The sequence below is a fragment of the Solea senegalensis genome, linkage group LG12, assembly GCF_019176455.1.
Source record: "Solea senegalensis isolate Sse05_10M linkage group LG12, IFAPA_SoseM_1, whole genome shotgun sequence".
Taxonomy (NCBI): Eukaryota; Metazoa; Chordata; class Actinopteri; order Pleuronectiformes; family Soleidae; genus Solea; species Solea senegalensis.
The window spans coordinates 5,843,349-5,870,748 of record NC_058032.1 but is presented as its reverse complement, the minus strand read 5'-3'; the positions used below and the strand labels follow the sequence as shown (position 1 = coordinate 5,870,748).

At 41.9% G+C, this 27,400-nt stretch overlaps 1 protein-coding gene across 5 annotated transcripts in view; it reads right to left on the bottom strand.

The window, feature by feature from the left end:
- diaph2 (diaphanous-related formin 2) overlaps nt 1-27,400 on the bottom strand; it is a 344,883-nt gene that overhangs the window by 138,684 nt on the left and 178,799 nt on the right. For all 5 annotated transcript variants that reach the window (XM_044040248.1, XM_044040249.1, XM_044040252.1 and 2 more), the window contains 2 exons: nt 14,955-15,056; nt 10,621-10,715 (listed from right to left, as the gene is read on the bottom strand). In XM_044040248.1, coding sequence (XP_043896183.1) covers nt 10,621-10,715; nt 14,955-15,056 — 197 coding nt within the window. The remainder of the gene's footprint in view (nt 1-10,620; nt 10,716-14,954; nt 15,057-27,400) is intronic.

The following is a 27,400-nucleotide window of genomic DNA, read 5'->3' as shown; positions in this document are numbered from 1 at the left end:
ATGTGAGGCAATGTGGGAGACTGGGTGATGATGCTGGGCCAGACTCTGCACCGCAGGCCACCAGGCGCACATAGCAGCCTGAGAGGGAGATGACTGGAAGTATGGTAACAACACTGCACATTCGTTTACTGCCTCGGGGCGACGATGAAGGCGCTGCATATCAGCACACGTTCCAAAAACACAGCAATCCACTAACAAACCAGCAACAGTGGAATGTGGTTTTTGACAGGAATGTGCTTAATAATGTATACAATTGCTTTAAAAAAGTGAAGGGTGTTGATATGACCCAGCCATATAGCGGATACAATAGTGTGATGCATTTACCTCTCTGAATCTGCCATAAGGTACAAAAGGACAAAAAAAAAAGACATGTTTAGGAAATGTCATTTTAAATTTCACGACTCCAAGTGTCATCAGAAAGCATACTGTGTATCCACTGTGAGATCCCCGTCAAGTTTCATGTCAAAGTGTGACAAACAACAGATATAGCTTTGGTTGACAGATTTATTGTTCCTCTGCTGACTGCCACAGTTGAAAAAGCTCCCAAAACTGCCATTTGAAAAGCTGCGGTGTGATCCCTGAAATTTGTCATCTGTCTGTTCTGTCTGACGAATCAGAATCAATAGATAATTGTCAGGTATAGTGGTATCCAAAAAAAAAACACATCACAATTTATTTTTCACCAGGGTGAATACACTGTGTGTGTGTGTGTGTGTGTGTGTTTGAAACAGATTAGGATATCATTGTACAAACTACTCAATCAATGTTTTATGGATTTGCTGTCAGCAGTTTAACTTCCATACAGCACTGTTATTGTTATGAGTGTTTTCCTACCACACATTTTACAGAAACTGTATATTATTTTTTGGCTGAACATTAAAAAAAAACAAAACACATTTGCTGTATATAAAAGAACATATTAAAAAAATTACCTCCACTGCAAGGTCTGTACTTGTGGAATATGAGCACTTGTGAGGCTAAAGGCGAGTGTTACAGTAATGAGATACAGGTGATGGTTCACTAAACATTATGTATCTGTTTTTCTGTGTCTTCAGAGCTTTTCGCTGCCATACTTTGATCTCTGCCGCCGCTGCCGTCAACCGCAGCTTCGACTGAATCAAGTGCAGCACTGCAGACTCACAGCATCCGCAACAACCCATGCCAAGCTAAGCGAGTTTAAAAGGCTGGCGTTCGGCATCACTTTGGCACAAAACGCGCGCAATTTACGGTACCACATGCGGATGAAAAATAGCACGCGTGATTGATGCTGATGATGTCAACATTCATATCCCAGGACTTATCACATCGACTACACCTAACCGGTGCCTTAATAAATAAAAAAAAATACTGTATATAGGAAACAGAGACTCGTTTTAAAGCTTTTATGTCAGAGAGGAAAGCAATTATGTGCATTTTAGAGAGAAAAAATAACTATCAAGTTGTTTTATACGTTTACAAGAACAGAGACGTTTTGTGCTCAATACCGTGTGGCTTTTGAATAGCATTTCTTTCCAGAATACATTTGATTTTCAAATGACATTTAAAAAGAAGTATGCATGCTACTGGAAATCAGAGCAGTGATATGTCCTTACAATTAGATTTTATAAGGTTAATATAGATTTTGCATTGAGGATAATGAAGGCTCAACGTTAAAGTAGTTCAGTCAACAAGGAAACAGAGAGGAAGGATAGACAACAAACTGAAAATCCTGTCTCAAAGGTAAATATGTTTAACAGTAAACATCAGTCTTCGGGCTGTTATAGTATTAGGGAATCGTCATCCTGCCAAACCACACAAACCCCTCGAATCTTACTGCGAGCAAAGCTACATGTGACAGACTGACAAACAACAAACAGTGACTGATTTTGAAAATCGCATTAAATTAAATGAGAAATGCAGTTTGGGGAGAAAGACGGAACACAGTGAGAGAAAGAGAGAGAGAGAGAGAGAGAGAAAGAGAGAGAGAGGAAGATAGACTGAGGGGTGAGGGATTAATTTCAGAGTCGGTGCCAGGAAACCAGACAGACTTAGTAGTGTGACATTAAATTTGTCTTTTAAAAGATGAAAATGTGTACACCTGAGCACTAACATTGAGGTTAAGAGGGAAATTACAGTAACAAGGTGTATGGAGGGTTCATACTGAATAACAAAAGAGTTAAGCAGACATAGAATCTACAAGAGAGAGATATGACAAAAGTTTCTGAACGTGTTTGTGAATGCTTCTTCTTTTACTACACTTTCATCAGGTCACACTTCGAGTGAACTACGTTCAAGTGAATGTTTGTGCCAGGTGTAATTGAAGTCCCTCTTGGTGTTAAATGGCAAAACCCGACCGTTTCTGTTCACAGAATACACAGTCACAGGGACCCTGACATTTGCAGCTGTGGGACCAAATTAAAAAAAAAAATAACCAACAAACGTCTTTCACAGTGGTCCTGAGAGCTGTTCGTAAGAGTGGGACGGACAGATGGCCCAGAAAATATGGTGCCTTTGGCCACAGCCGTTACAGACTGTGGCCTGTCAAACAGTAATGGAGGTTAATTTGTTTGCAGTTGTGTGTGTAAGAGTGTCTCTGTGAGCGATATCCTGTCCTTAAAAAGAAGTTTATTTGAGAATAAAAATATCAAAACAAATTTTTAGTTAGTAAAAAAAAAATATATATATATTGCACTTGATGTGCCTAAGGGGAGGCATGAAAATTTAGCATGCTGCTCTGTGTGTGTGTGTGTGTGTGTCCGCACCTGTGTGCACGGGTGACTGTGTCAGATTTTTAATCAGTATTCAACCTAAGGACAGTGTACCTGGCTTTGACCCTGTGGCTAGAGATCAGCAGCGCGGTGATGATCAGTGAAGAGAACATGCACCTTGGGTCCTGGCCATCAATTTCTGAAGAACATTTGATACTGCACTGGAGCGAGCCTCCCCTCTGTTTCCCCCCTGACTTTGCTTTGTTTATTCAGTACTTCTCCTTTTTCTGTTTTTATTTTTCCAGCCTTACCAAATCAACATAATGTATTTCACATTTCATTGGTACATTAGCATTTGATGCAGAAGAGTTATGTGCCGTGTGCCAAAAAAAAAACACAATTAGGCCCGTGGGGTGGAGGTGGGGGGCTGCTGGTTCTTCTGCTTAAGCTCTAATCCACCAGACCCAATGCAAAGCCATACTTATCGCCTTGCCCCATATGTGCACTTTTACACCATGCAAATGATGCCCTACTATGTGCCAATGTGCTACAATCACCTGTTGTTACAGCAGAGAACAAAGGCCAGCGCTGGCACTGCCAGACCCTGCAGCCAATGGGCTACAAGGTGTAATGATTGGCTCATGCATATGGATGAGTAGCGTCGTGATCTGGGTGATTGACAAGACAGATAAACAATAATAACAAGCAAGGCTAGTTCGAAAGACTCCTGCGAGACCTGGAGGATAGGCTGTTGCCATGGCGAGGTGATGAGAAGTAGTGCAAACCTGAACACTGATAACCCCGGTGTTTACTGTGAGACAACCGAGTCAGTGTGTGTTATGATTCTATCTATCGTATGTGACACCCTATGCAATTCACTTCAATATACTGTCCACTTGAAAATGATCCTACCCTTCACAGGTTTTTTTTCCACTGACATACGCTGTCTCTTGCAGCATTAAACAAAGAAAAGTACAAAATGATCAATATCCATGCAGTGGAGGGGGAATATAAGACATTATTTTAAGTGTATAGTATATTAAAGTGGAACGATCTATTAGGCATCCGTCATAAACCCTGTGTGGATTTTAAACTAAAAAAAATGTAGCATTGACAAAACATATTCACATGCTTTGCCTTGACATTTGAGATATAGCTATGGTGGCTCTGGTTTGTCGTGGTCATCTTCAACATGTGTCGAGAGGCCTTGATTGGAGTTGTCACATCAGAGGAAGTGTCTGAAGAGCTTAGAGGCACAGATGTGGGCGCTGTGTCCCCCCATTAGCATTAAAAAAGAAAGACAAGTGGAACAACCTGGATTTCCAGAGCTGGTCATTTGGCTCTGCAGGCAGATCCTTTTAACTTCATGGTCTTGGATACACACCAACACGTGTGTGTGTGTGTGTGTGTGTGTGTGTGTGTGTACCAAATCATGTCCAATCAATTACCAATTGTTCTGATGTTATTCAGCATATACACAATGTTACTGTGTAAAGTAAAGGACTACAACTACAACTCACTGATAAATGGACTTCAGTTAGGTGACGCAAAAAGAGATGACAGCATAGACCACTGGAGACCACATCATTCTCACTTCACGTGTATAAGATTATTCATCTAATGTACAGCACTTGATGCTTTTCACCGTTTACTTAAAAGTTTAATTATGTCAGTCAATCAATGCTGGCTTTAAACAGCAGACATGCAGGACTCTCCCCTGCACCTATTTAATAATCTTACCAGTGCACTTGCACACACCATAGGACAATACTAATTGCGAAAGAATAACGGCAGCTTAGTGTGCGTCATTAGCATTTCCTTTTGAAAGGGAGATGGGGTAATATAAAATACATTGGCAAACATTAAACATTAAGAAACCACTCTGATGTTTCACAAAACAAGCCCCGGGGGCCATATCGTCTGCTGACGAGCGTTAGTTTACCACACACACCCCCAAAACTGGGTGTGTTTAAACATTTAGTGATGACTCTCTCCTTTTCGATCAGCCAGATCACACCACATGCCCTGGTTAGAGGTGTGGGGGGGAAACAAAAGCAGTCTACAAAAGAGTTTCCTCTCTCTCTCTCTCTCTCTCTCCCTCTCTCTCTCTCTCTATGTCTCTGCTGCTTCAAGGTCCAATCTGTTGCGTGTCCAGAGACGGTCGTCTGCATTCCATGGTCGTAGCGGAGCGGCTATTTCAGTTATCGTTGACTTTCCATCATTTGAAACGAGTCATGATCATTCTCCTCTGACCTCTGGCGAAAACAAGGCATTTCCACCCAGACCAGAAAACTGCCACTCACTGGATATTTCTCTCTCTCTCTTATTTTTTTTTCTTTAAACCAATCTGGGAAGCTTAGAGATGTTTGTGTATGAAAATCTCAGTCGATCAGCAGTTTTCTGAAAACACTAGTCTGGCACAAACAACCAGACCACCTTCAAACTCACTTAACTCACCTTTCTTCGACTTCTTTCTGTCTGCTGTGCTGTGAAATGAAGCAGGTCATCTTGACCCTGCCCTCGTGCCCAAAAGCACTGACTTGCTGCTATGTGATTGACAGTATCACGTCTCATGATATCGCTAACAAGGAAATTGTAACGTAGAGTGAAAGGCGGGGTCACACCCTGGACAGGTCGCCACAGGGCCACATAGAGATAAACAACCATTGACGCTTACATTCACACCTATGGGCAATTTAGAGTGTCCAATTGGCTTAATCCCCAAATCTGCATGTGTTTGAACTGTGGGAGGAAACCAGAGAATGTGGAGAACATGCAAACTCCACCGCACGCATTTCAATATCGTTTTAAGTGGCCATCTTAACACGCCACATACACCCCTCTGTGATTATGCATGAGCTCATATCCACTGAGGTCAATGTACTGATGAGGTTTGATGAGACGTGGTTAGATTAAAAAAATGGACCGTAACTGAACATCAAAGGGACGCGGCAAACTCTAATCTACGACTGTGTGCCACGCATGAGTAACGGACGATAGACGATGGAGGCAGAGGAGGTGGTGAGAGTTTCAAAAAGCTTGTATTTGCCTGGGCAGACATTTGAAGTGGGGCATGGATGTATTGGAGGATATTTGAAGATCTGTCCACTGCAATAATACGAAGAGAAATTTACCAAGGTGGGTTATTGAAACAGCAAGGGAACATAATGTATTGTGCAAGAAACCTGGGAAAGACATGGAGCTTGGCAGTTGCTAGGCATTAATATCCATTCCAAATGTACATGATCTACTTTACCATGTCTTTATCTGAGTAAGGGGTAACAGAAATGTACATACTTTCTACATTAGTGATGTAAAAATGTACACCTGGACTAATGCTACTGCCAAACTTGATGCAAAACAATCCTCTACATTACAGCAACAAAAAATACTATTTACAACATTCTCAAAATAAAATATTTGATATGGTTATTTATTCATTTAACAAATCTAGGTACCAGTTGACTAAACCTTACACCACTGAAGTGTACACATGCTTTTTTTTTTTAATTATCTGGCCATTTAAGCCTCCTTGTGTTCCATTGGCAGGAACAGTGAGGGCACAGGCTCAAATATCAGGCGGTGAGGAATATTCAGACAAATTTAAACCCCAACTGGGGGGGGGGACTTAAGTCAAAAACAGCAAGGTCACGGGCGTCGCCACGTCACAATTTAAACAAAGCAGGTGAGGCAGAATATGCACCTGACTTATAGAAGCTGGAGGGCTTGTAATGTCAAACTAAACACAAACACAATGCAACCAGGGCCCCCGAAGCCCATGGCACACACGTCTGACTCTTTTTCACACACAAATAATGTTTACAGGACCCTTCCTTCCTTCCTTTGCTGATTCTGTTGCCAGCCAACAATAACAAAGAAAAGCTTTGTCAGGCTGTCAGCCCGGTAAAAGCAGATCTTTGCCAAGCTCTCGGAGTCTCAATCTGTTTTTCGCTGTGTCAGTGCTCATTAATGTCTCTGATTGTCCTCTTCATCTCATTGTTATACAGGCTATCGTGGCGGTGTGGCTCAGATGTCCTTTTAAATTTGATAAGGCTGACCTCATAGACAAAAGTGACCTCCAGTGACCGGCACATTGGATGTTGTGTAGTAAATGAGATGAAGGGGGGGAAAAAAAGACTGAGCAGAAGATAGCATTACATGCAAATGTGTGTGTGTGTGTACTTTGTGATCTCTTTGGGATAAAGCTTTATTTAGGCTGTCCAAATGTAAGGAAGTCAAAGCAGTGTCCTAAGAAGAATAGCAAACCTTTGCTCGTGTGTGTGTGTGTGTTTGGACATGCGCAAGGGAGTGTGCACGTTTTCACGGGTTGGATGATAAATGACACAATTGTGCAGAGGCTGGGAGATCGAGGGGATAACTGACACCATCTCTCTATTTGCATGTACTGTAGGTATGTTTGTATGCCAGGCGCATGGAGATGAAAATCAATGTCGAATTGCGAGGATTCATACGGAGGCTGGACGAATGGTGAGCGGCCCGGACTGTCTGACACCATTCAGGGTTGTGTACATCATCTCCGCGGCGCTGATGGGCCCTAATGCAGAATAAGGAGAGCCAATCAACTCCTATCTATCCACTCTGCCAGGGTGACACATTGCAGGGGGACTTCAAGGCCAGCACACTGACTGCCACATTCTGCTGACAAATCATTACATTAGACATGTCGACAGAGATGGGAGATAATAAGATTGAGTTACAGAGTTTAAGATGCATTAGGAACACCTCTTGTTTCCTTGGTTCCTTCCATTTTCACAATTCCTTCCATTTTTCAATACCCTTACTGGCTGGTCGATGCTAAGAGAGATTTCTGCACTGAACAGAATTTTGTATCTGTATTTTCCTCTTGTGCTACAAGTGCTAAACGACTAGTTTAAACGCATCCACCGAATACAAGAGCACCACATCACTGACTGTAAATCCAGGGAAGCAGGTATTCAGTTAAGTTTAAAAGCAGTAAAGCACAATAATCATTTTAAGAGCAAAAGCGGCAAGTGACAAAAAGCTATCAAACGGCAGAAGTAACTCACATACAACAGAGGGAAATAGTAGTGAAACAAGAGCTGATGAATAGCAAGAGTAGGCATACACATAAAGTCTAAATGAACTCGATTCTAATTCAGTTTTAGCTATATTCTTTTCCCCTGTATTTTAGCTTTTAGAAAGGCATTCTAGAAATGAATTTTATTCCTTTTAACTACTGCCCAAGCACTGCCAACACATCTCACTCTGAGTGTGTGTGCAGTTGTCCATGTGGATAAATGGTGATTGGCATGTGGCTGAAAGTGGGTGGTGTTGAGTGATTAATCAGCATAATGAGTGTAGATGAGCACTGTGCAGATGGCGCCCACACTTAGGACTGTGTCTCCCAGCGGGAAGTCTTTTTTGCTCCCCCTTCAGTGTCTCTCTGTGGCCCTAACTCTGCTCCCCGAGGCATGTGCCGTTTGTGAAGTCATTTCTGTATGATTTCATTCTTTATTCGTCTAACTCCGGGGGGGGTTGTTTAAGTATATGATCAGCAAAATTTCCATATATATATATAAAAAAAAGAAGCATCCCCTCTCTTGTCAAATTCTGCCTCATTATTCTGTGTACAGAGACAAAACAAAACAAACAACAACGTAGGAGCAAATTCTGTTGTCCGTCAAACGCAGACGCATCAACTGAGTTTTTAATTATTTCACTAGGAACAAAAGCCACTGAAACAACTGTGGGACTGAGACAAAAAAAAAAAAGATTTAAGAAGAGTTTGATTGGAAATAAACATATTGCACAAAGAAAACATGAATCACATTCAAACACACACTATATGACAACATGCAATCATTATTTAGGTTGGTTTTTGGTTCTTAATGATAACGGAGATAATTCAAACATTCATGCATTAAAGGCCTGTGAACTTAGTAATTATTCTCTCATCCAAATGAATGAATTTAATACTTAATATACGCTAATATGTGCATTAGGGGCACCTATTCAGAGACTCATTACGGCATTATAATCAAATAAAAAAAAGGGTTAAAGATACAGACATCGTAGTCTGTGAAGACCAAATAAAAATACTTAACACATTAGTGAGATGCAAGTCTCACAGTGTCATTTTAATTAAGATAAATCAAGAAATGTTGATATATTCTAAAATTGCACATATGCAGCACTGGAAGTAAACATAGAGTGAACGCCGCAGTGACCACAGTCCATATGCACACGCTGCTCGCGTTACACAGTCACACATTATGGGGGTTAGTTTTACTTACGGGGAATAAAAAAGTCTGCATAACATAAATAGTAGTAGATTTTAAGGTAAATACATGCAGTGTGGTTAGGATTAGGCCTGATCGTAGTTGTGTACATGTGTGTTCTTGTGTATGTATCTCTGTGAGGAACAAAAACATGTCGGGAAAGGGTGGACAATTTCTCTGGTCCTCACCTTTTTTGACAATACTACATCCGTAAAATCAATCTATATAAATCCAGGCAGCCTGAGTATCTTGATGGCCGTGACGGTTCATGTTAGGGTAAGGGGCTAGTCCATGTCTATGAGGGTCCTCACTGTGTGTGAGTGTGGACACGTGCGCCTGCCTTGCGTGAGCTTGCTCCGCACAGTCGCTCACCGTGCGATACCTTCCTCTGCTGCTCTGCTCACGTTCGGGGACTTTAACGGTGTGTAACTCTCCTCCCTGCTGTCTCGCCGCAGCAGGTGTGTTTCGTGAGTGGAGTGTAATGTTTCCACTGTGACCATTCATTCATTCATTTTATCTTCAAATCAGTAAATTGCTCTCAGGTTTGTAACGTTATAGTCATGTGACGCGTGCACACCTGTTAAGGAGATTATAATCTGAGTATTTTAAAAAGAGTTGATGGACAAACGTGGTCACTAAAGGTGTTTTTTTTTGTTTTTTTTTGCAAGACCATCAACCTAATTGTCTTTATGGGGATTAGTCTGTCTTTAGCACGGCAGGTACACATGTGCGCGGTGTAGCTCCTACGTTGATAAGCATCAAGGCTCCCCTTTCAGTTTGTGACATTAACTCAGTTCCCAGATGCTTGGGTCATCTCTCACATTTCATTTCGTGACACTGGTTAAGCCTTTGTTGTTGTTGTTGTTGTCAGCGTGTGTCCTGCTTCACGTTCGTTAAAGAGGGATATGGAAGAAGAAAGAAGATGAACTGAAACTCTGTCATATTGGGGGAGTTATGCCTGCTTTCAACACCGGTAGAAAAAAACAACAAGCGGAATTGTCTTAAAGGCGAGAACAGATGCCTGTAAATCCAAAACGAAAATGTTAAAAACAAAAGAAAAGGGTTTGTTCAATGTTGTTTCCATCTGTGCAGTGCAATGTAGTCACTGATGCACCAAACCGACCTGTATTTGTTGTCAGTGGCTTGGTCACACACACACGCACGTCACTGCCCAGAGTGTGATGAAATCAAAATTCATAATTGCTGCTAACTAATGTATGACATGAACACACTGACAAATATCAGTGCAGACTGAGGCCGTCTGATGAAAACTTCACCTCACGCGCACCTGCCCGGCTTTCAATAAAAAAAAGAAAATGCAAACAAAAAAAAACAAGTAGCCTTTAGGAGGTTCATCAATCACAGTAAAAGACAAAGGCAAGAGGAAAGGAAGGTGGAGTTGGGGAGAGTCTGCCAAGGCTCATTCATTATAAGAGGCTGAATGGGGGTCTCTATGGTCAACATGACAATGAGGAGACGGACAAAAACAACAAAACACACCATTACAATGCTAAAATGGAGTCGCCACACACAGCCCAGCAGACTCTGCAAATTAAAAACAAAAAACTTTTCTTTTCATATGGGCAGAGGCAGAGAGAGAGAGAGAGAGGGGGGAGAAAAAAAAGAGAGGGATAGAGAGAGAGAGAGCACACCACACTGAACATCAGTTTTACCTGGATGAGTGACTCGCTCAGTCTTTCCTCGTCCACCTCCAGCACAATGTCTCGGATCTCTTCATAAGGCAGGCGGAACGAGCCCAAGAAAATTGCTGTTGTGATGGAGGGAGAGAGAAGAGAGTCATTTCCTCTCCTTTTTTATTAGACTGCAGGGTTCAAAGAGACATTTCACCACTCATCGCTCCTCAAACAAAATGACCACAGACCCAACTTGTCACACGGAGAATCTAATACACTTTCTGACCCTCAACGGGATAGTTTGTGTCATCTGGACAACAAAATGGGACGAGGGGCATCGAGGTTTACCCTCTGCTTGATTCTCAATGAAACGTGAATGGCACAAATGTAACAATGATACAAACGTTTCATACCGCTTACAAGTAGATGTGGCGGCGGTAAGGGTAAGAACGGGTACATGTTGTTTTTTGGTTTGCAAACTGAATCTGCCCTCGGGGACAGCCTAGTGGCTGTTTCACTCTGCACGGGCGGAGGGGGGGTCTCCAGTGGAAATTGGAGCTGATGGCGTATCCAGGTGGAAGTCACAGGTGGAGGTTTGGTAATGAGTTGAAGGAGTCACACTCAACAGCTGTTATACTATATGGCTGCAGCAGTGGGACCTGATGTCTGTGTTTTGCATGCATGCCACAAAAGGAGAGGCTGTGAATCTTTTCTTTCCCCCCACAGTTACCACATGGAATTGTAATGCTATTACATCCATCCATCCAATTTCTACCGCTTTTTCCTCCGTGAGGGTCGCGGGGGGGCGGTGTTGTGCCAAACAAGGCGGTAGGCGGGGTACACCCTGGACAGTTTGCCAGTCCATCGCAGGGCCACACAGAGACAAACAACCGTTCACTCTCACACCTACGGTCAATTTAGGGTGTCCAGTTTTAACTAATGTTTTTGGACTGTGGGAGGAAGCCGGAAAAAAACCCACACACACACGGGAAGAACATGCAAACTCCATGCAGAAAGACCCTTGTTCCGACTGGGGATCAAACCCAGGTCTTCTAACCACTACACCAACCGCGTGGCTCTAACGCTAGTTAACATTTTATTTGTCATATTCACTTCACTTTATTAACTTCCAATTTGTTTGGTTTTACTGAATGAATGAAGGCGAATATTACATCATGTGCTATAAACTATAGTTTACCATTAAGGTAATGTGTGCTTGTTTTATTTTGACGCACTGATACTAACTAAAATGTTCCCGATCAAATTGAAAGTGTCATCACTAATTAATGTTTTAGCGCCGTATCTTTCATAATGTCTCTTAAATTGGCCCTGAAAACTCTCCCTCTATCAAGCTCACAGCTGGCTATTAGTTCCTCTTGGGGATGTGCTGTCAAAATAATGCTGGGGCAGATTGGATCATTACTTAATTACAAACTCAAGTGGATGGCGCTCAAATTAATTGAAAGAGAAACCGATATTAGGGTTTTAAGTTATTGTAAAGACAACATTTAAAGTGTCTTGAGATAACCTACATTGCAATTTAAAGCTATTAATGTAAGGTTTTTCATTGTGAACGTCACTTTCAATATTCACTTTTGCGTTTCAGATGTAGTTGGTAACTGTAAATGAGTTAACACAACAGTGTTAGATTGGAAAAAATATTGTGTCCAGACCAAATAGAAATCATACGCGGTCAAATCACTAAGGCATACTTTTGCAAAGCATCTCACAATTTAACGTGATCAGAATCCCAAAATACTCCCGAGTCCCAGTGCACGGGCGTAATGTAGACGAACCGAAACAGCTCCTACACACTTGTCTTCAACAATCACATTTCAACAAAAGTGAATGGGAAATTAGTTGGAACTGAAGTTGACACAGGCCTCTGTCAAACCTGGAAAAAGTCGACTTTTCTGCACGGTTTATGTTGATTAATACTGCCATACACTGTATACTGGCTTACACCGTCATCTTGTAACTTTTTGGATATGTTTTTGCTCACAGGGTATACTTCTAATCTAACTTCTTATTAAGAATTGTTTTGTTTTTCCTTTTTTTCCACATTTTAAGCATAGAGTAAGTGTTTTCATTAAAGAGCGCCGGGGAAGAACTATTTTATACAATATACATTTTAAAAATGATGAAAAAAGTCAATTCAACCTTTTTATTTTCTATTTTGAAAACGTCTTAAGGCTACGAATGATTGATTGCTAATGACTGGAATATACATTTGTGTTATTATTGTGTTTGGCTGGAGGTCTGCATTCAATACACAGGCCACTCTAATTAAATTGTACAAATGAAGAATGGGCTGTCATTAAGCACTGGGCTCTTTTTTTCTATTTTCTTTTTTGCTGCACACGCCGCTCCATGTTCCTCTTTAATGTGTAGAAGTAATTTAACATGAGCCACGTTCCTGCTTTTTGTTTCAGGACTTTGCTTTGGAAACTACGTGACTAAGGTCACTGAACCGTCCTCCGAGCTGCATCATTGTCAAAATCATTCATTGAAAACATGAGTGTGAGCTCATATCTCAAGTTGACAACCTCTAATTCTCTGTATTAGTCTCGACCGCAAGACAAATATCCACAGTGGAGGCCTGCGCACAGCCCAGGACACTGATTTGAGTCCTGCTTGTGTCCACATTTTCAGGACTACTTGTGACACAAGCACTTGGATTTGGACTCAGGCTCAACCGTCAACTGTGGATGGAAACATGTTGAAAATCCCTGAAAACCCTGCAAATAATTCACAATAAAAGCTCCGTTAGAATTCAGGAAAGTGGAACGTTGCTGTGCTTTAACGTCAGAACGAGTACAAGACATGTTGCGTCTCGCGTAGGCAGCGCAAATTAATTAACACGCACTAAATGAAAAGCAAGATGTTCCACGACAGAGATGCGCCACTCACACATCCGGTGTTGCCCCAGCTGGAAGCAAGCAGGGGCCTTTCAGACAGACAGATAGACAGACGGGCCGAATTTCGGTCCAACTGACAGTTCGGACAGACAAGCGGAAAGTTATAATTTATCAGTCAGTGGCATGAATAATTATTACACCAGAATACTTAACGTGGCACAGACATCACAATCACTCATTCTGTCCCACTACCCATCCCGGTCGCTGAACATTCAATACCGCCAAGCATCAACATTGAAAAGTGAGGGTTTCCACAGGAGACAGTGAATATGATCTATGGCTGCTGTGGGAGGATGTCAAGGCCACTCCGGGGGGAGCTGCGTAATACAAACGCCTTGCACCTAGGAAGTGAGATTTCTACTCTTCCATCTGCCCATCTGCTCGGGGCTGTAATCAAAGATGGCAGTGACACCTATCAACATTGTAACACACTGGCACATTTGCAAATATGCACACATGCTCACATGTGCGCAAACACACACACACACAAACACACACACGCACGCACAGATGCTTTTATGTGTCATCCGTATGCTCGGGCCACATGCCCCCGTCCTGACATCAGAGCCCCGAGTTTCCTCTCGTGGACTCATTTATCTGCCCTCTGTTCTGTCCGCGGAAGATAATTCACAGCGAGTGAACTGGTTTCAAGGCACCAAAGAAGCACCAGTGCTTCTGTGACGGACATGCACCTCCTATAGCTTCTTCCACACGTCTGGTTGGCCTTCAACTGTCACCCACAGTGTACACAAATGTACCCACCTATATACATATATCACCCCGGTCTACAGTGGGCCGCTGCATCGTTCATACCCTGTCCTGTGTCTTTTAAGGGACAAAGCGTGGATAAACAAAGGGGCGGGTGGCGTAGGGGTTGCGAGGAGGACGACCTGTAATCTTAGCAGCTGACATGCATATTTCATGAGGTGTCATCATCTTCATTGTTTCACCAGGGAGAGGGACATCGAGGCGGCCGATGAAATCCCAAAGAGCAGGAAAAACAATGCTCTGCTTACCAATCAGTGGGCAGAGCCAGCAGCCACTCGAGATTTATGTGTGTGTGTCTGTGTGTACTTGTGTTTGTTATCTCTTTAGGACCTTTTTCTGCAGCAAACACTGACCTTGTCAGGACCAGTAGCCCCCAAACTAAAACCTGGTCCTAATGAGGCAGAACCTCGGCACATTCATTTATGAAGAGGCCAAGTTAAGTTCATTCACAACCCGACCATGTGGCTCTAGTGTGTGTTTTTTTCATTCATCAGATATAAACTACTGAATACATGATGACTTGAACACGGTCTAAGAAAACACTCAACACCTAACTAACGTTTTGTTGTTCTGTTCACGGGTGTTTTGAAAACACCTGATGTCTGACATCTCTGAGAAAAAAGGTCATAGCTGCAAATGGGATAAGGTGACAGTTTTAAATGAAACAAATCGGCGGGGTGTACTCACAGAGATTCTGTGCCGTCTTAGGATCCAAGATGCGCAGCTCTTTTGCCTTTTTCTTGAACTGCGGTACTTTGTCTTCGGGGTCATCTTTCACGTCTCTCCTTACTGCAGAGGAAAAACAGGGAAAACAAAGATGTCAGAATTCACTCCGTTGGTAATTCATGTTGTGACTGTACAGCACGCTGTTTAATTGATACGTCACACTGGTTGCTTTCGGTTACATAAACAACCGGGAGATCAAAACACGTTCAAAAGTAATGTTTTTCGGCACTTCCGACAGCAAAGTGGGGGAAAAAAAAACAAAAAACAGTTTGCATACATTAGAATGCAAATACATGTATGCATATTAAAGCATGAGCTGACAGGCCGCAGTGGTGAGACAGCAACATATGGCAAAAAGCAATTAAAAAAATAAAAATGAAATCATCGTCTCCATTGCAGCCATAGTGAGAAGTTTCACATCACTCTTGTGTTCATAACATGAACACAAAAAAAGGGAGTTAAATATCTCAGAGGGTGATCAAACTGATGAGCTTTGGTTTTAATAGCACATGGTACAATACATCACAGTGTAAAAGGGAGCATCCATCCCCTTTTTACACGAACCAGATTAACACAAAAATGTGCATAAATTGCATTCATCAAACAGTAAAGGCCATGATTTTGTCTGATTCCGTCCAGCCCCACACGTGTAAGGACACGTGTGATTTATTGAAAGGATGAGACACTTTGTTACGGTCGCCTCATTTAAAGTTACACTGGAACCTCATAACATGTAATATCATCAGATGAAGCACCAGAGAACAATCCCGTGGATGAATTCCCTCTCTTCATTTGTTTGTTGGCGCCAGCATTTCTGTCACTGTGACAGTGGGTAGATAAATGATAAGCACAGCTTCTTCCCCGAGGCCCTGTCTGTCAACTTGCGAGAGCCAGGGAGATACAGTAATTGCGTTACCCGCTAAGAATCCCAGAAAATACCATTAAGTCGCTGCTTCGTGACCGAAGACAACAGACAAATTAGTCAGAGAATGAAGAGACTTAATCTTAATGAAGACGTTACGAAGTCTGCAGTGCTCTGCATTAATACCATTGCATTTCTCCTCATTTACACTAAAAGGAAAAAAAAAACAAGAGTCTATATACAGCAGAAATGTGCTGAGAGGTGGTGAAAGAGATGAAAGAATGGTGGATATTTTTTTTTAAACAATAAAGAAGCAGCAAAGTTAAACAGAGATGTTGCTCAGCTTCCTTCTCTCTCCCCTCAATGGCTATGGGAGAGGCTGCACACTTTGTTGCTAATCATCACAACTGTTCTGTTTCAACCCAAGGTGGGAGTCTCTCAGGAAATGTAGAACAAACAATCTACTCCCAAAGCGCTGGCTTGCATATTTGAAGAAACAATCAAAGAGGCAACATCTCCTGGGCACGGAGAAGAAGCGATGCTGAAGGCACCTGCCAAACTCCAGTGCTTGCCTGTCAACACATGACATCTGGGATGCAGTTGTTTACTGTATTAAAGAAGCGCTAAAAAGGGTGTTAAGTATATACACCAGCGCTACGCCGAGTAAAGTGGTTTGATTTTCTGTCAACATCTGAGGATGTTCCTTCAGAAGCCTGCAGAACTCTGTGCTCTCGCCTTAAAAAAAGTCTACTCAAAGCACAAGACAGTTCGAGCGTATTTGGAGCTCAGACGTGCTCGTGGACCGGAGCACTGAACTTTTTATGGTAACAGAAGCCCAAGAAGTCATTAATTAATGTGAAGTTAGGGCTACACTTTATTTTTTTTCAGGCTTGGCAGCACTGCTTTAAGATCTGTTACCAATTTTAAGCAGTTACAAACCTTGAAAGAATAAATGAATGTGAAAAGAGTGAAATCATAAGGGCACATTTAAAACCAGTGCATTAGTTTAAATACTATTTTTTTTTTTTTTTTCTTAAATGGGATGCGTATTATTTACAGTACTGTGCAAAACACTTAAGCCACCACCAGTCTTGTTGTTGGCCTTGCTGATGCATGATTTAATGTCTCTCTGTGACCACTGGCATTTTGAATAGAAAGGTGTAATTAGACGTTGGCCTTAGCAAACTTTGGGTTAGATGCACTCATACGACATGTATGCAGCAGCAAACCACTTTACAGCAGCAGCCAGTTTTGCCCAAGGTTATAGAGAGTTGTCGTGTCAGACGAGATAAAAAAAAGGTTCTTTTCTGGTTGTATTCTAATGAAAATATTTAATAATAATAATAATAATTTGGTAATGAGGGCATTGCTAGAACTAATTGTAAATGGTCTGTATACACACGTGGGGTTAAAGTGTCTTGCCCAAGGACACATATAGGACTATAGCGGAGAAAGACAATTCGCTCCACCGCTGTGGCCGACGACTCCTTTTCTTTTTCACAGCACCTGAAGTTTCTTTCAAAGTTCGCCCGTTATGGCTTTCATGAGACAGTGTAAATGCGCTTGTCGCTTTATGCTCCCGCGTCAGCGATTTCCCGAATTCCTTAAAGTTGACCAAACAGAGACAAAGTCAATATACATCGTCTTTACATGAAGCCCGTGACAGCGGAATCACCTCGACAATGTCCTGACTCAGTAACATTTAAGGCCCCGAGAAATAAAGCTGGATTTTTCATGTGGCAAAAAGCCTCGGACGGAGAAACCGGAGAGCCAGCAAAAATAAAACACGAGGAAACAATGATCCCCCTTTGAGAATGGCTCACAGACAGGGGGCAAATTAAACTTAGAAGGCAATGCTGGCTAGTTGTGGTATGAACTTCTTCTCTTAAGCTATTCTATTTCACTTTTCTTTTTTTTCTCTCTGCAGCCACTTGAATCTCTCACCTCGGTACCTTAGACTCTCAGCAGGGTGCTCTCGCTGCATCCATCAGTGCCGCGGCTGCCGTTGCCTGTGCCCCGGGGCCCCATGCTATCTCAAATTAAACGGAACAACAGTGCCTTTAATAATCTAAAATGGGCACATTCTCCTCCCTGATAACATCCAGCTCAGAGCTCCTCCACTGTGCACTGAGCAGTGGCATCAGTCGGCTGATTTTTGTTACAGCGTTTGCTGACTGACTTCATTATGCCACATGTCACACGTTTCCCCCTGAGCGGTGCACGTGGACTGATTGGCCCTGGAGGGCTTGCCTTGCACACATTCACACCGCCACGCTCGTCAGAGTTGTGGGGATGAATATGGGTTGGATATTTTAAACCAGATGGCAATGCAGCATTCTCATCTGAACATTTATTGTTCATTTCTTTACGCACCGGGAATTTCACAGTTATTAGAAATCGCACCGTCCACATGGCGGACTTACAGTTACATCTCAATGAAGGCTCGTGTGTGCGATTGCATGTGCGTTAATCTGCCAAAACAGATTAACCTGTCAACAAATGTGGGATCTATAACAGCTGATCGCCGCCGTTGCCAATATTTAAACGTGTTTTACTAGTTGTCCAGCAGCCTAAGTATAATGCTCTGACAACAATGCCATCCCGCTTGGACAGATTTATATTTGTTAATGGAATCTTACAAGCATTCACACTGTGAAGAGCCAAGTGTGATGGATAGAGTGTGGGATGCTTTTTTGGCAGCTCTCCGTTTTCCTTGAAGCCGCCGCAAACAATTATGACATAAACACATCGCACAGAAATGCACGACTTCTTTTATGCAACGGTGTTTTATGAACTTCGAAAAAAAAAATAAAAAAAAATAAAAGAAAGTTAGACAATTACGACACTGTGACACAGTTTGAGAGTTAATAAAAATACAAATTCACGTTAATTTTCCAATCAGACTGACAACAGGTTGCCAGATTTTCCACAAGACGGTCCCGGTTTGACACAATGTATCTAAATTCCTCTTGCTTTTATAGATTTTCAAAGTAGATTTTCAGCCACATATCAAATTGCGATTGTGAGCACGAATAACTAAAAACAATAGCCGTTTCAGTACCAACCGTCTCTAACAGTATGCCTCGAATAAATCGGAGGATGGATTTAATTTCGTCGAATGCTGTTACAAAAAAGAAGAAGGAGAAGAAGAAATCTTTAGCATATGATTCAATAGTCAGGAGGAGAAACAAAGAAGCTGGATGATGTCAATGCTCCATGGGTGACAAATCCTTAGAAAGTGCATCAATACATGTAAGAAATGAACAATTATAGGAGCTAAAAGAGTCGACTGCAGTTGCTCAAAAGAGGCACGGTGATCAATAAATTGAATGGAGAACTGAGACGATGCCCTTTTCTCCAGAACTGTTTTTTGGAGCACAATAGTTTACCCAGGTATATTTGTGGGGCAGCAGCATAGTCATTACCAGACTGGAATGAGGTGAGGGGCAGTGAGAGTGCTATTTTTGTTTGTTTGTTTTAGCAATTTCTGCTCATAACAACTGCTGAAATGTGACCTATGATTTTGAGATCCAGTGTTGTTATGCAGAACTTTGCATAGCTGATTCTCAGACCATAATATGGTCCAGTGAGGTGAAATGATAAGGTCAAAAATGTTATATCGGCCGTGCGAGCATGACGAATGCGAGCATGAGAAGCGAAACGCACCGGCGGATGATGAACTGTTCGTATTTCCCACTGATTAGATGTGAAGGCGGACATGTTTCGAAATTGTGCTTTAACAAAACACATGAAAGATTTACGGGATCCAACATAAACACATGAACTCAAGTGTCTGGTGAGCATACGCATTCCATTAACTGAGGGGGAGTCAAAGCCTCCCCCCTATGCCAGACAGAGTCACTAAATGGATCTAGGTTCCATTGAAAAACTACACAAATGTTTGAGCAGAAACACATTTGGCTTATTAATGGCGACTTGGCAACTATGCTACGCCTCCTCTGTGTGTCTTGGACTGAGGTACACCCTAGGGAAACTCTTATAAAAAGAGTTGTCCAACACTTGGACATTCAGTCTGTTTGCTGGCCCAGAATCACTTTGCTGGTCGCCATCCATACGATATCTCCCTCAAGACGTTCGTAAAAAAAAAAAATAAAAATAAATAAATAAATAAAACAGGGCATTACGAAGCTAAACACTACCACATGTTCACTTCCGGACACCAGACCATCCGGCTGAGCTCTGCTACCAGACGCGGTGTGTATGGTGGTGGTGGGGGGGTGGGCATGAAAAGAAATAAAAGAAACTGCAAATGACAAGTCTTCAACAAACATATTTAAAGGCAGAGGAACACAGAGTGGAACAGACAATGTGGAGTCTGGTCCTCCACAAGGCAATTTATTCCCTCAAATGTGCAATCTGCCTGCAAACATGTGCCCTGTCCTCCATCTCAGGGACTCACGATGAAGATTGAGCTGCAGGAGAACTGCAAGCCTGTCTGGAGGAGATGGATTCTGAGTAAGGATCCCTGGCCTTGCCTGATTCAGGGAAAAACAAATTCCATTGAAGGTGTTTTTTTTTTTCTTTTTCTTTTTGTTGCACATATGAATGTTTTCTGTTGCCTTATTACATATCTGTATCAAGAGTAACAGTGTGATTATGTGGGAAGGTGTATACTGAGATGTTGTCGCGTGGCATTGGCATGATTGAACTGGGTTGAGACAAAATAACAGAGACATCTGTTCAAATCACGCACCAGAGTTCAAAAGCAAAAAAAAAAATCAACAGCTAAATACATTTTGATCAAACCCTCACCATCTGCCCTATGCAAAGGTCTGCCCTCATCCCCAAAATTAAATACAAGCTGAGCGGGTGCCATTTCTTGCATCGTTGAGGAGATCCAGTCCATCTCATGGATACTGCGTCACTCTCTTACAGAGCTGAACCTTTCAAGGGAGCATCACTCGTGTAAAATCCAGCATCTACGCAAGTTAACCAAACAACTATTTTTAAATTAGAAGGGGATATAAAACTTGTGAACCACAGGCCTCGTCCACAGTCTACAGCCAAGGTTAACATTTAACATGAACAACAGAGCTGGAATAATAAGTGAGACGTGCAGAGCACACCCAGGATGTGAATGTTCTCTCCTCAACTGGTGAAATCCAGCTGTAACTGATTTCTCCCACTGACCGAGGTTAAAGTGTGGTCACATCTCTATCCACTCCTCCTACTATCTTGGATCTCAGTTGCATACTCCCACACACACACACACACACACACACACACTGATGTTTGACTCAAAAGACAGCACAACAACTTCCAAGTACTTTGGGAAAGTTGCTGGGTTTGTTTTTCTTTTTTTCCCACTATCTAACCTTGACATTGAATGTTGAAACCATTATCTTTTTAAATACCTCTCAGCTCAAGGTGAACCATTAGAAAAGAGTTGGTGCAGTTGGGGTTGGGGGTGAAGCTCTCAACCATGCAATCATCATTGCGCCTAATGATAACAGGGAGTAAGGGAAGCAGTTGATAATGTTAATGACGATAAAAACTGGATAGTGTGGCTAAGTGCGAGTGCACTTGTGTGTCAAAACACACTTCAAAAGAAATATTCCAGACCTGTTTGAGTATGATGGCAAAATTTGGTCGGTTAACTCGTCATCTGCCACCGTCGAAACCATTTGGTTACTCAAATGTGTGAATGAAGGCTTGGGCATACAGGGAGACACGGAGACATCCTGCAGAGTTACACTCTGACCTGTGGCCAGTAATGTTTTCAGTATGCAGGGAGAGGCACAGCCCACGGTGGAAGGTACACAGCTGGGCCTGGAGCAGGGCCCAGAGCAGGGCCCAGTGAGGAAAAACTGCCTCCTCTTCTAACTGAAATAACACAGATCTCCCTTAGTGACCCACTTCCCTGTTTCCATTCCAAGAGGAGAAGGGAAAGACTCCTGCAAATGATTAACGCTCTCGGTGGAAACTGTACGACTCTGTTAAATGTGGAGAACAAAAGGAGTATTTCTCGGGTAACTAAATCACTCATGCTTAATCTACGAATCATGATGTTGATGTTATCAAAGGAATACTTCACCGATTTGCATTTAGCTTTGTAATACTAGAATAGTAGTATTTTTGAAATATTGTGCTTCCCAACCTCAGTTGAGAGAAATAGTCGAGAAATATCTTCATTGTTTTGTGCTAATTCCGCCCTTTTTAGACCCACTTGTAGGGAGACAGGAACTCATTCCCAGAATGTAAACAGTGTCCGCCATCTTTGCTAACAGTTATGCTAACAGGACCAAGTGTAAAGTGGTGGGCACGTAACAAAGAAAAGAAGAAAGATATTTCTCAATTAAGGGGAAACTGAGGTTGGGAAGCCCAATTTTTCAAAAGCACATTTACTACTATTCTCGTAAAACAAAGCTACATGCAAATCTGTGAAGTATTCCTTTAAGGTCTCTCTTATTAAGTAAAGGTATCCAGTCAGTAGATCCTTGGGATTCACTATGATGCGGTAGAATTCCCCAGGTCACAAATTAGTCTTTACATCAAGAACATAGAAAGTAAACAACAGCAATGTTGAACAATAACACAAATCCTTCAGATTAGCATCTTGGGGGCAGAGGCAGTGTCTGATATGGAGCTAGATACAGCCTTTTAACACGTAGATTTAATCTGCTCTCATCTACACATGACTGTTTATCAGAGTCAGAGAGTGTGGGAAGGCTCCGACCGCCTCTTAAATTGGTCACGGAGACATGCTCCCGGGGGCAGGGAATGGATTGAGCCTGACAGCCAATCAGTTCTAGGAAATCGCTCTCTGGTTGTGCCAGGGCAGCTCGTCGAGATCCAATGCGCTTGAGCACCTGTGAGAAGGCGTCAGCTTATGGTCAGAACTGATGCCCCCGGCGTCCCTTAAGAACCTGACATGTTGTTCACCTTAAGCATTCAGGAAACAGCGCGGACGCCTCGGCTCCTGCCGCGGTGAGAGGACGGAGGACTGAGACCTGAAGCTGAGGCTGCTCCATGGACAGCTGACAGGATTACTGATGTCCTCACAGACTCTATTACCTCTCCTCATATCAAGCTATATGGGACCGAGCCCGCAGAAGGACTCCAGAGCATCGTAAAAGAGGCTTTTAAGGGGCGCCACTGTATTGCTGGTCACGTCTGAGGAACAAGATATATATATATCTATATATATATATAGATATAGAGATATACATATGTATGTATCTGTCATCTGTCTCTGTGATGACATGAAAACATCAGTTTTGCTTTTACAGTGAGAGAAAAAGACATGTTTACCCAAAAAGCCAGTCATTCAAAAATCTCACATGTTGATATTAAACAATTAGACTTTGTAGTTAAGAAGAACTTTAAACCCCACTGGCGCCGTTCCCAGACTTAGAGACTTTCGACAAATCTATCCAATAAAAAACAATATAATTGCACTTGTTCTTTTGACCCAATGTCTCTAAAAGGTCCCACATTTTAATACGTTTGTCATAAGATTGAAAAACATGCTTAAAATGAGATAAAATGCACGCATGTGATGTTTTTCCTTTTGCACGTCCTTTATCTTTTTTTGTGCGTAGCAGTGCCTTCCCCTTTTTTGATAACCTGGTAATTATTTGAGGACGGCGATAAGATGCTAAAAACAATAGATTTGATTTGTGTTTGTGTGTTATCATTGTTTGTTTACTCGAGGATTTGCTTAGGCCTCATCACTGAGACAATATTTGTCAGTATATTTATGTTTTTTTGTACATTTTGTACAAACACGACTATTATTGCACCTCTGCAACTTTCAGTCGGAGGCCATACAGTAGCTTCTCAAACAAAATACCTTTTCAACAAATATTACCATTTCAAGAAAAGTTGAAATGGTAATATTTTATTTATTTCGTTTGTTTGTTCGTTCGTTTCATAGTGTAAGCGCTATGTTTTATTATTTTGTTTCCCCTTTCTCTTTTGGGAAAAGAGAAACGTAGCGGTTGTGTCAAAAGCAAGCAGCTCAGAAGAGTGATACATGAAAGGTTGTCAAACAAGGAAAAGACAACCATGCCTATGTCTTAGTTTTAATAAATTCACCAAAGTATTATCTCTTCTTCTTGTGAAGGTTAACCGATAGGTTGATCCAATTTGTCTACTGAGGCATGAAAGGACTTAAGAAATACTTCACATTTCTGTGCTGGGAAATGTCAAGGTTTGCTGAGAGGTGTGGGAAAGAGGAGGGGAAAATGACTTTTTCTTTTTCTGGCAGCTTGACTTCACACTTGTTAAGGGAAATAGGTTTATCCTTGGTAATCAACACACACACACACACACACACACACACACTAGGCTCTAAGTCCCTAAACATATAGCGCTATATGTATGCCATTAAAATACATGTGTTCCCTCCTCAACCCCAAACACACTCACACACAGAGGGAGGGAGGGAGGGAGGGAGAGAGAGACGCTGGGTCCATAGTGTCGGCGAGGCTGCAGCAGCTTCCCTCATGTCACCTCCTGATAACTATTCCTCACACAGCAGCAGAGAAGCATGTTCTGGTGACATGGAGGTGTCAAAGCAAGCATGTCCTGATTAAAGATGCACCCGGCGGCACCTGGGGATGAAGTTAAAAGTGAAGCGAGGAGGATATAAGCGTAAAAAGAGGCACTCGGTCGTGAACTGCATGTAAATCTTTCCAAAAAAAAAAATAATAAAAAAATAAAAAAAAGAATAAGTACAGTAGTTGCTGAGCTCCTCATCTGCCTCCATGTTGTACCACAACTTATTTCTTCTCCTTCTCTTTAAGCCCCTATTGTCCTTTATATACAGACACTTTTTTGCATAATGCGGCGTTTCGAACATCCCGATGACACCCAGTAAACTCTTCATCGCCAACGCTGACCGCGATGTTCCTGCGGCCACAGTCCATTACTATTATTTTGTGTCAGAGTAACCACTTAAACGCTGACAAATGCCATTGTTCATTTTCAAGAGCTTATTGAGTACTGATGACCTCCGCTTGGGTATAATATCAATGTGGTCAGGGACAGTAAATAACTGAAGATGAGGAAAGAGAATGAGAGGAAGAGACGGGCAAAATGGAATAAAAAGACGACAACAACTACAGAAAGGGGACCTTTCACTAATCCACACACACACACACACACACACACAAATGGGCATATCTCATGTGCGATTGCATTGCACTATAATTTAATGACATGAAAAGCAGCTAATGTGTAATTATTATAAATTTGGCTGACAAAGGTGAGCACCCTCTGACACTGCATTAAATACACTGCTGTGTCTGGAACTTGATTACAATCATCCTTTGTTTGGTCAGCGCAACTAACACGGGTTAGTGGGGCTTAATGAGTGATAATGACAGCCTTGCTGTGTGCGAAAAGAGACAGAAGCGGGTCACAACCCTTGTATGTAAAGCAGGCATTTGTCTCCGACGCGGCACACCTGATGCAGATGTGGAATTGTGAGTATCCGTGGTGTTTTTGGGACAACTCTCCTGATTATAGCGGATTACAATACGTTTATGAGTCCTGCTGCTATTCTGCTGCCAGGAGGACTTAAGACAGGCTGCGTTAACATGTTGGCAGTAAAAGTAAGGCCGATGCACTGACGAGTCAATGACTTTGTCAAGTTCCCTTCATAAAGTGAAGCATGATATGAAATAAAGGAGCTTAATAAAAGATCATAGTGCTAGTCATTTCTCCCCTTAAGTCAAAATACACTATGAAGTGTAGTCAATTCATTTTTTTGTGTGAGATGCCTTGAATCCTTTATCTTACATGCAAGCATTTAAATGTGCCACTGAAGAAAATCCTTCTTTTTTCCCTCCCCATGTTACTCAGTGGGGCGGCTACAGCTCAGTGGTGGAGCGGGTCGTCTTCCAACTGGAGGGAAAATAAGGTGCGGCAACATCACGGCTCCCATTGCTTTTCCCATAGAATTGATTCCACTTATGGCAGCTGAAGCTATATGTCTGTGTGTGTGTGTGTGTGGACAGTAAAAAAAAAATGTGTGAAGAGTGAGAAGACACTGCACGGCAGCTGAGGCAAAAGAAGCAAAAGGTGCGAGGTTCAAAATCTCTCTCATATAAAACGCTTGTGTGTTTTTTTTTCCCTGATGAAACTGTGGCAGGGCTAATTTTAATGTAGCCGTCGACAAGGGTCCAGATAATTACAGGACTCACTGAACACTGCCTCTGCTCCGAGTGACGATGTGATCGGATCAAACAATGAACGGCTTTCCTGTGCATTCACTCCAGTCAATGCAAATCAACAAATAAACCAGTTTCACTGACAGATGTGGGAAAAGTGGTAATCATGACGTGCAGTGGAATGAAAAATAAGCAGTGAATGTGTGTGTGGTGAAACACATAGAAGTTGCTGTGGTGTGCTGATCAAAAGCGAGTGCACATCTAAGCCCCTTTTTTTCGGGTAGGTACTGCTACATGAAGGGCTTCTGCATGTGGGCAAATATCCAGTGGCATAACATGATCTCTGAAATATGCTGTGCTCCCTCTGTAGCTTATATTATTTGGCCCAGTCCACCTGCTCTACTGCAACCTCTAAGTCTGGATGGATGGATGAACAAATCTTTAATCTGGGATCAAACTCTCTCTTTTTTTTTTTTATTGACATTTACGAACATTTACCGATCTCAGTCTCACTCTTAATCGCACCTTGACCTTAATTTTAAGAGCTGCTGTGAGAAAGAAACCACACAGCAGCGCTACTGGTATGTATTTTATTTTATGTATTTGTTTGTTTGATGAAACATTGTGAAAACCAGCATTTGATGAGAAATGTGTTTGCGTTCTGGCTATTGCTGATTTGTTTTTTTTTTTTTGTTTGACAAATGTTTATTCCCTTCTTAAGTCATGCACTTCATTCCTTTAAGTGAATGCATTTATCTCCCATACTATAATTAAATGATTTGATATGTGTATTGGTGTTTTATGCAGACAATTTATATCATTATGATAATATTAATACATGTGATATAAATATTTAAATTAAACTGAGTTGGCTCACGGTGAATTATTTTGAAGTGAATTCATTTAAATTGATCTGAATTAATTAGATTCAATAAAAATACAGTTTATAGTAAAGATAAATATGAGAGAAAAAGGGAATTCAATTATTAGTATAAGAAACGTATAAGTCTAATGTCACGGATATGGTTATTAACCTGACACCTCACTGTCATCAAATTTTAATAAAAAGGAGGAAAGATTTGATTAAAAAATAAGTTCTTTCTTGTTCTTTTAAGAGTTTTGACTCGACACACGTTCACTTAGTATTATGACCCTGAATTGGCTTCCATTTATTTGGAGAACCTAACCAACGCCTTATCACAAACCAGTTAATACCCAACCACGATTCAAATCTTAGCCGTAAAATGAGCCAGTTCCTCAGAAATGAGGTCTCCTTGGGGAACACTGGTCCTGACAAGGTCAGTGTTCATGGCAGGAAATCCTAAAGACGTAACACACACACACACACAATCACAGTCACACAATGGCCTTGATTTCCATGTGTGGTCCCTCCTCGGACAATCTCTGCA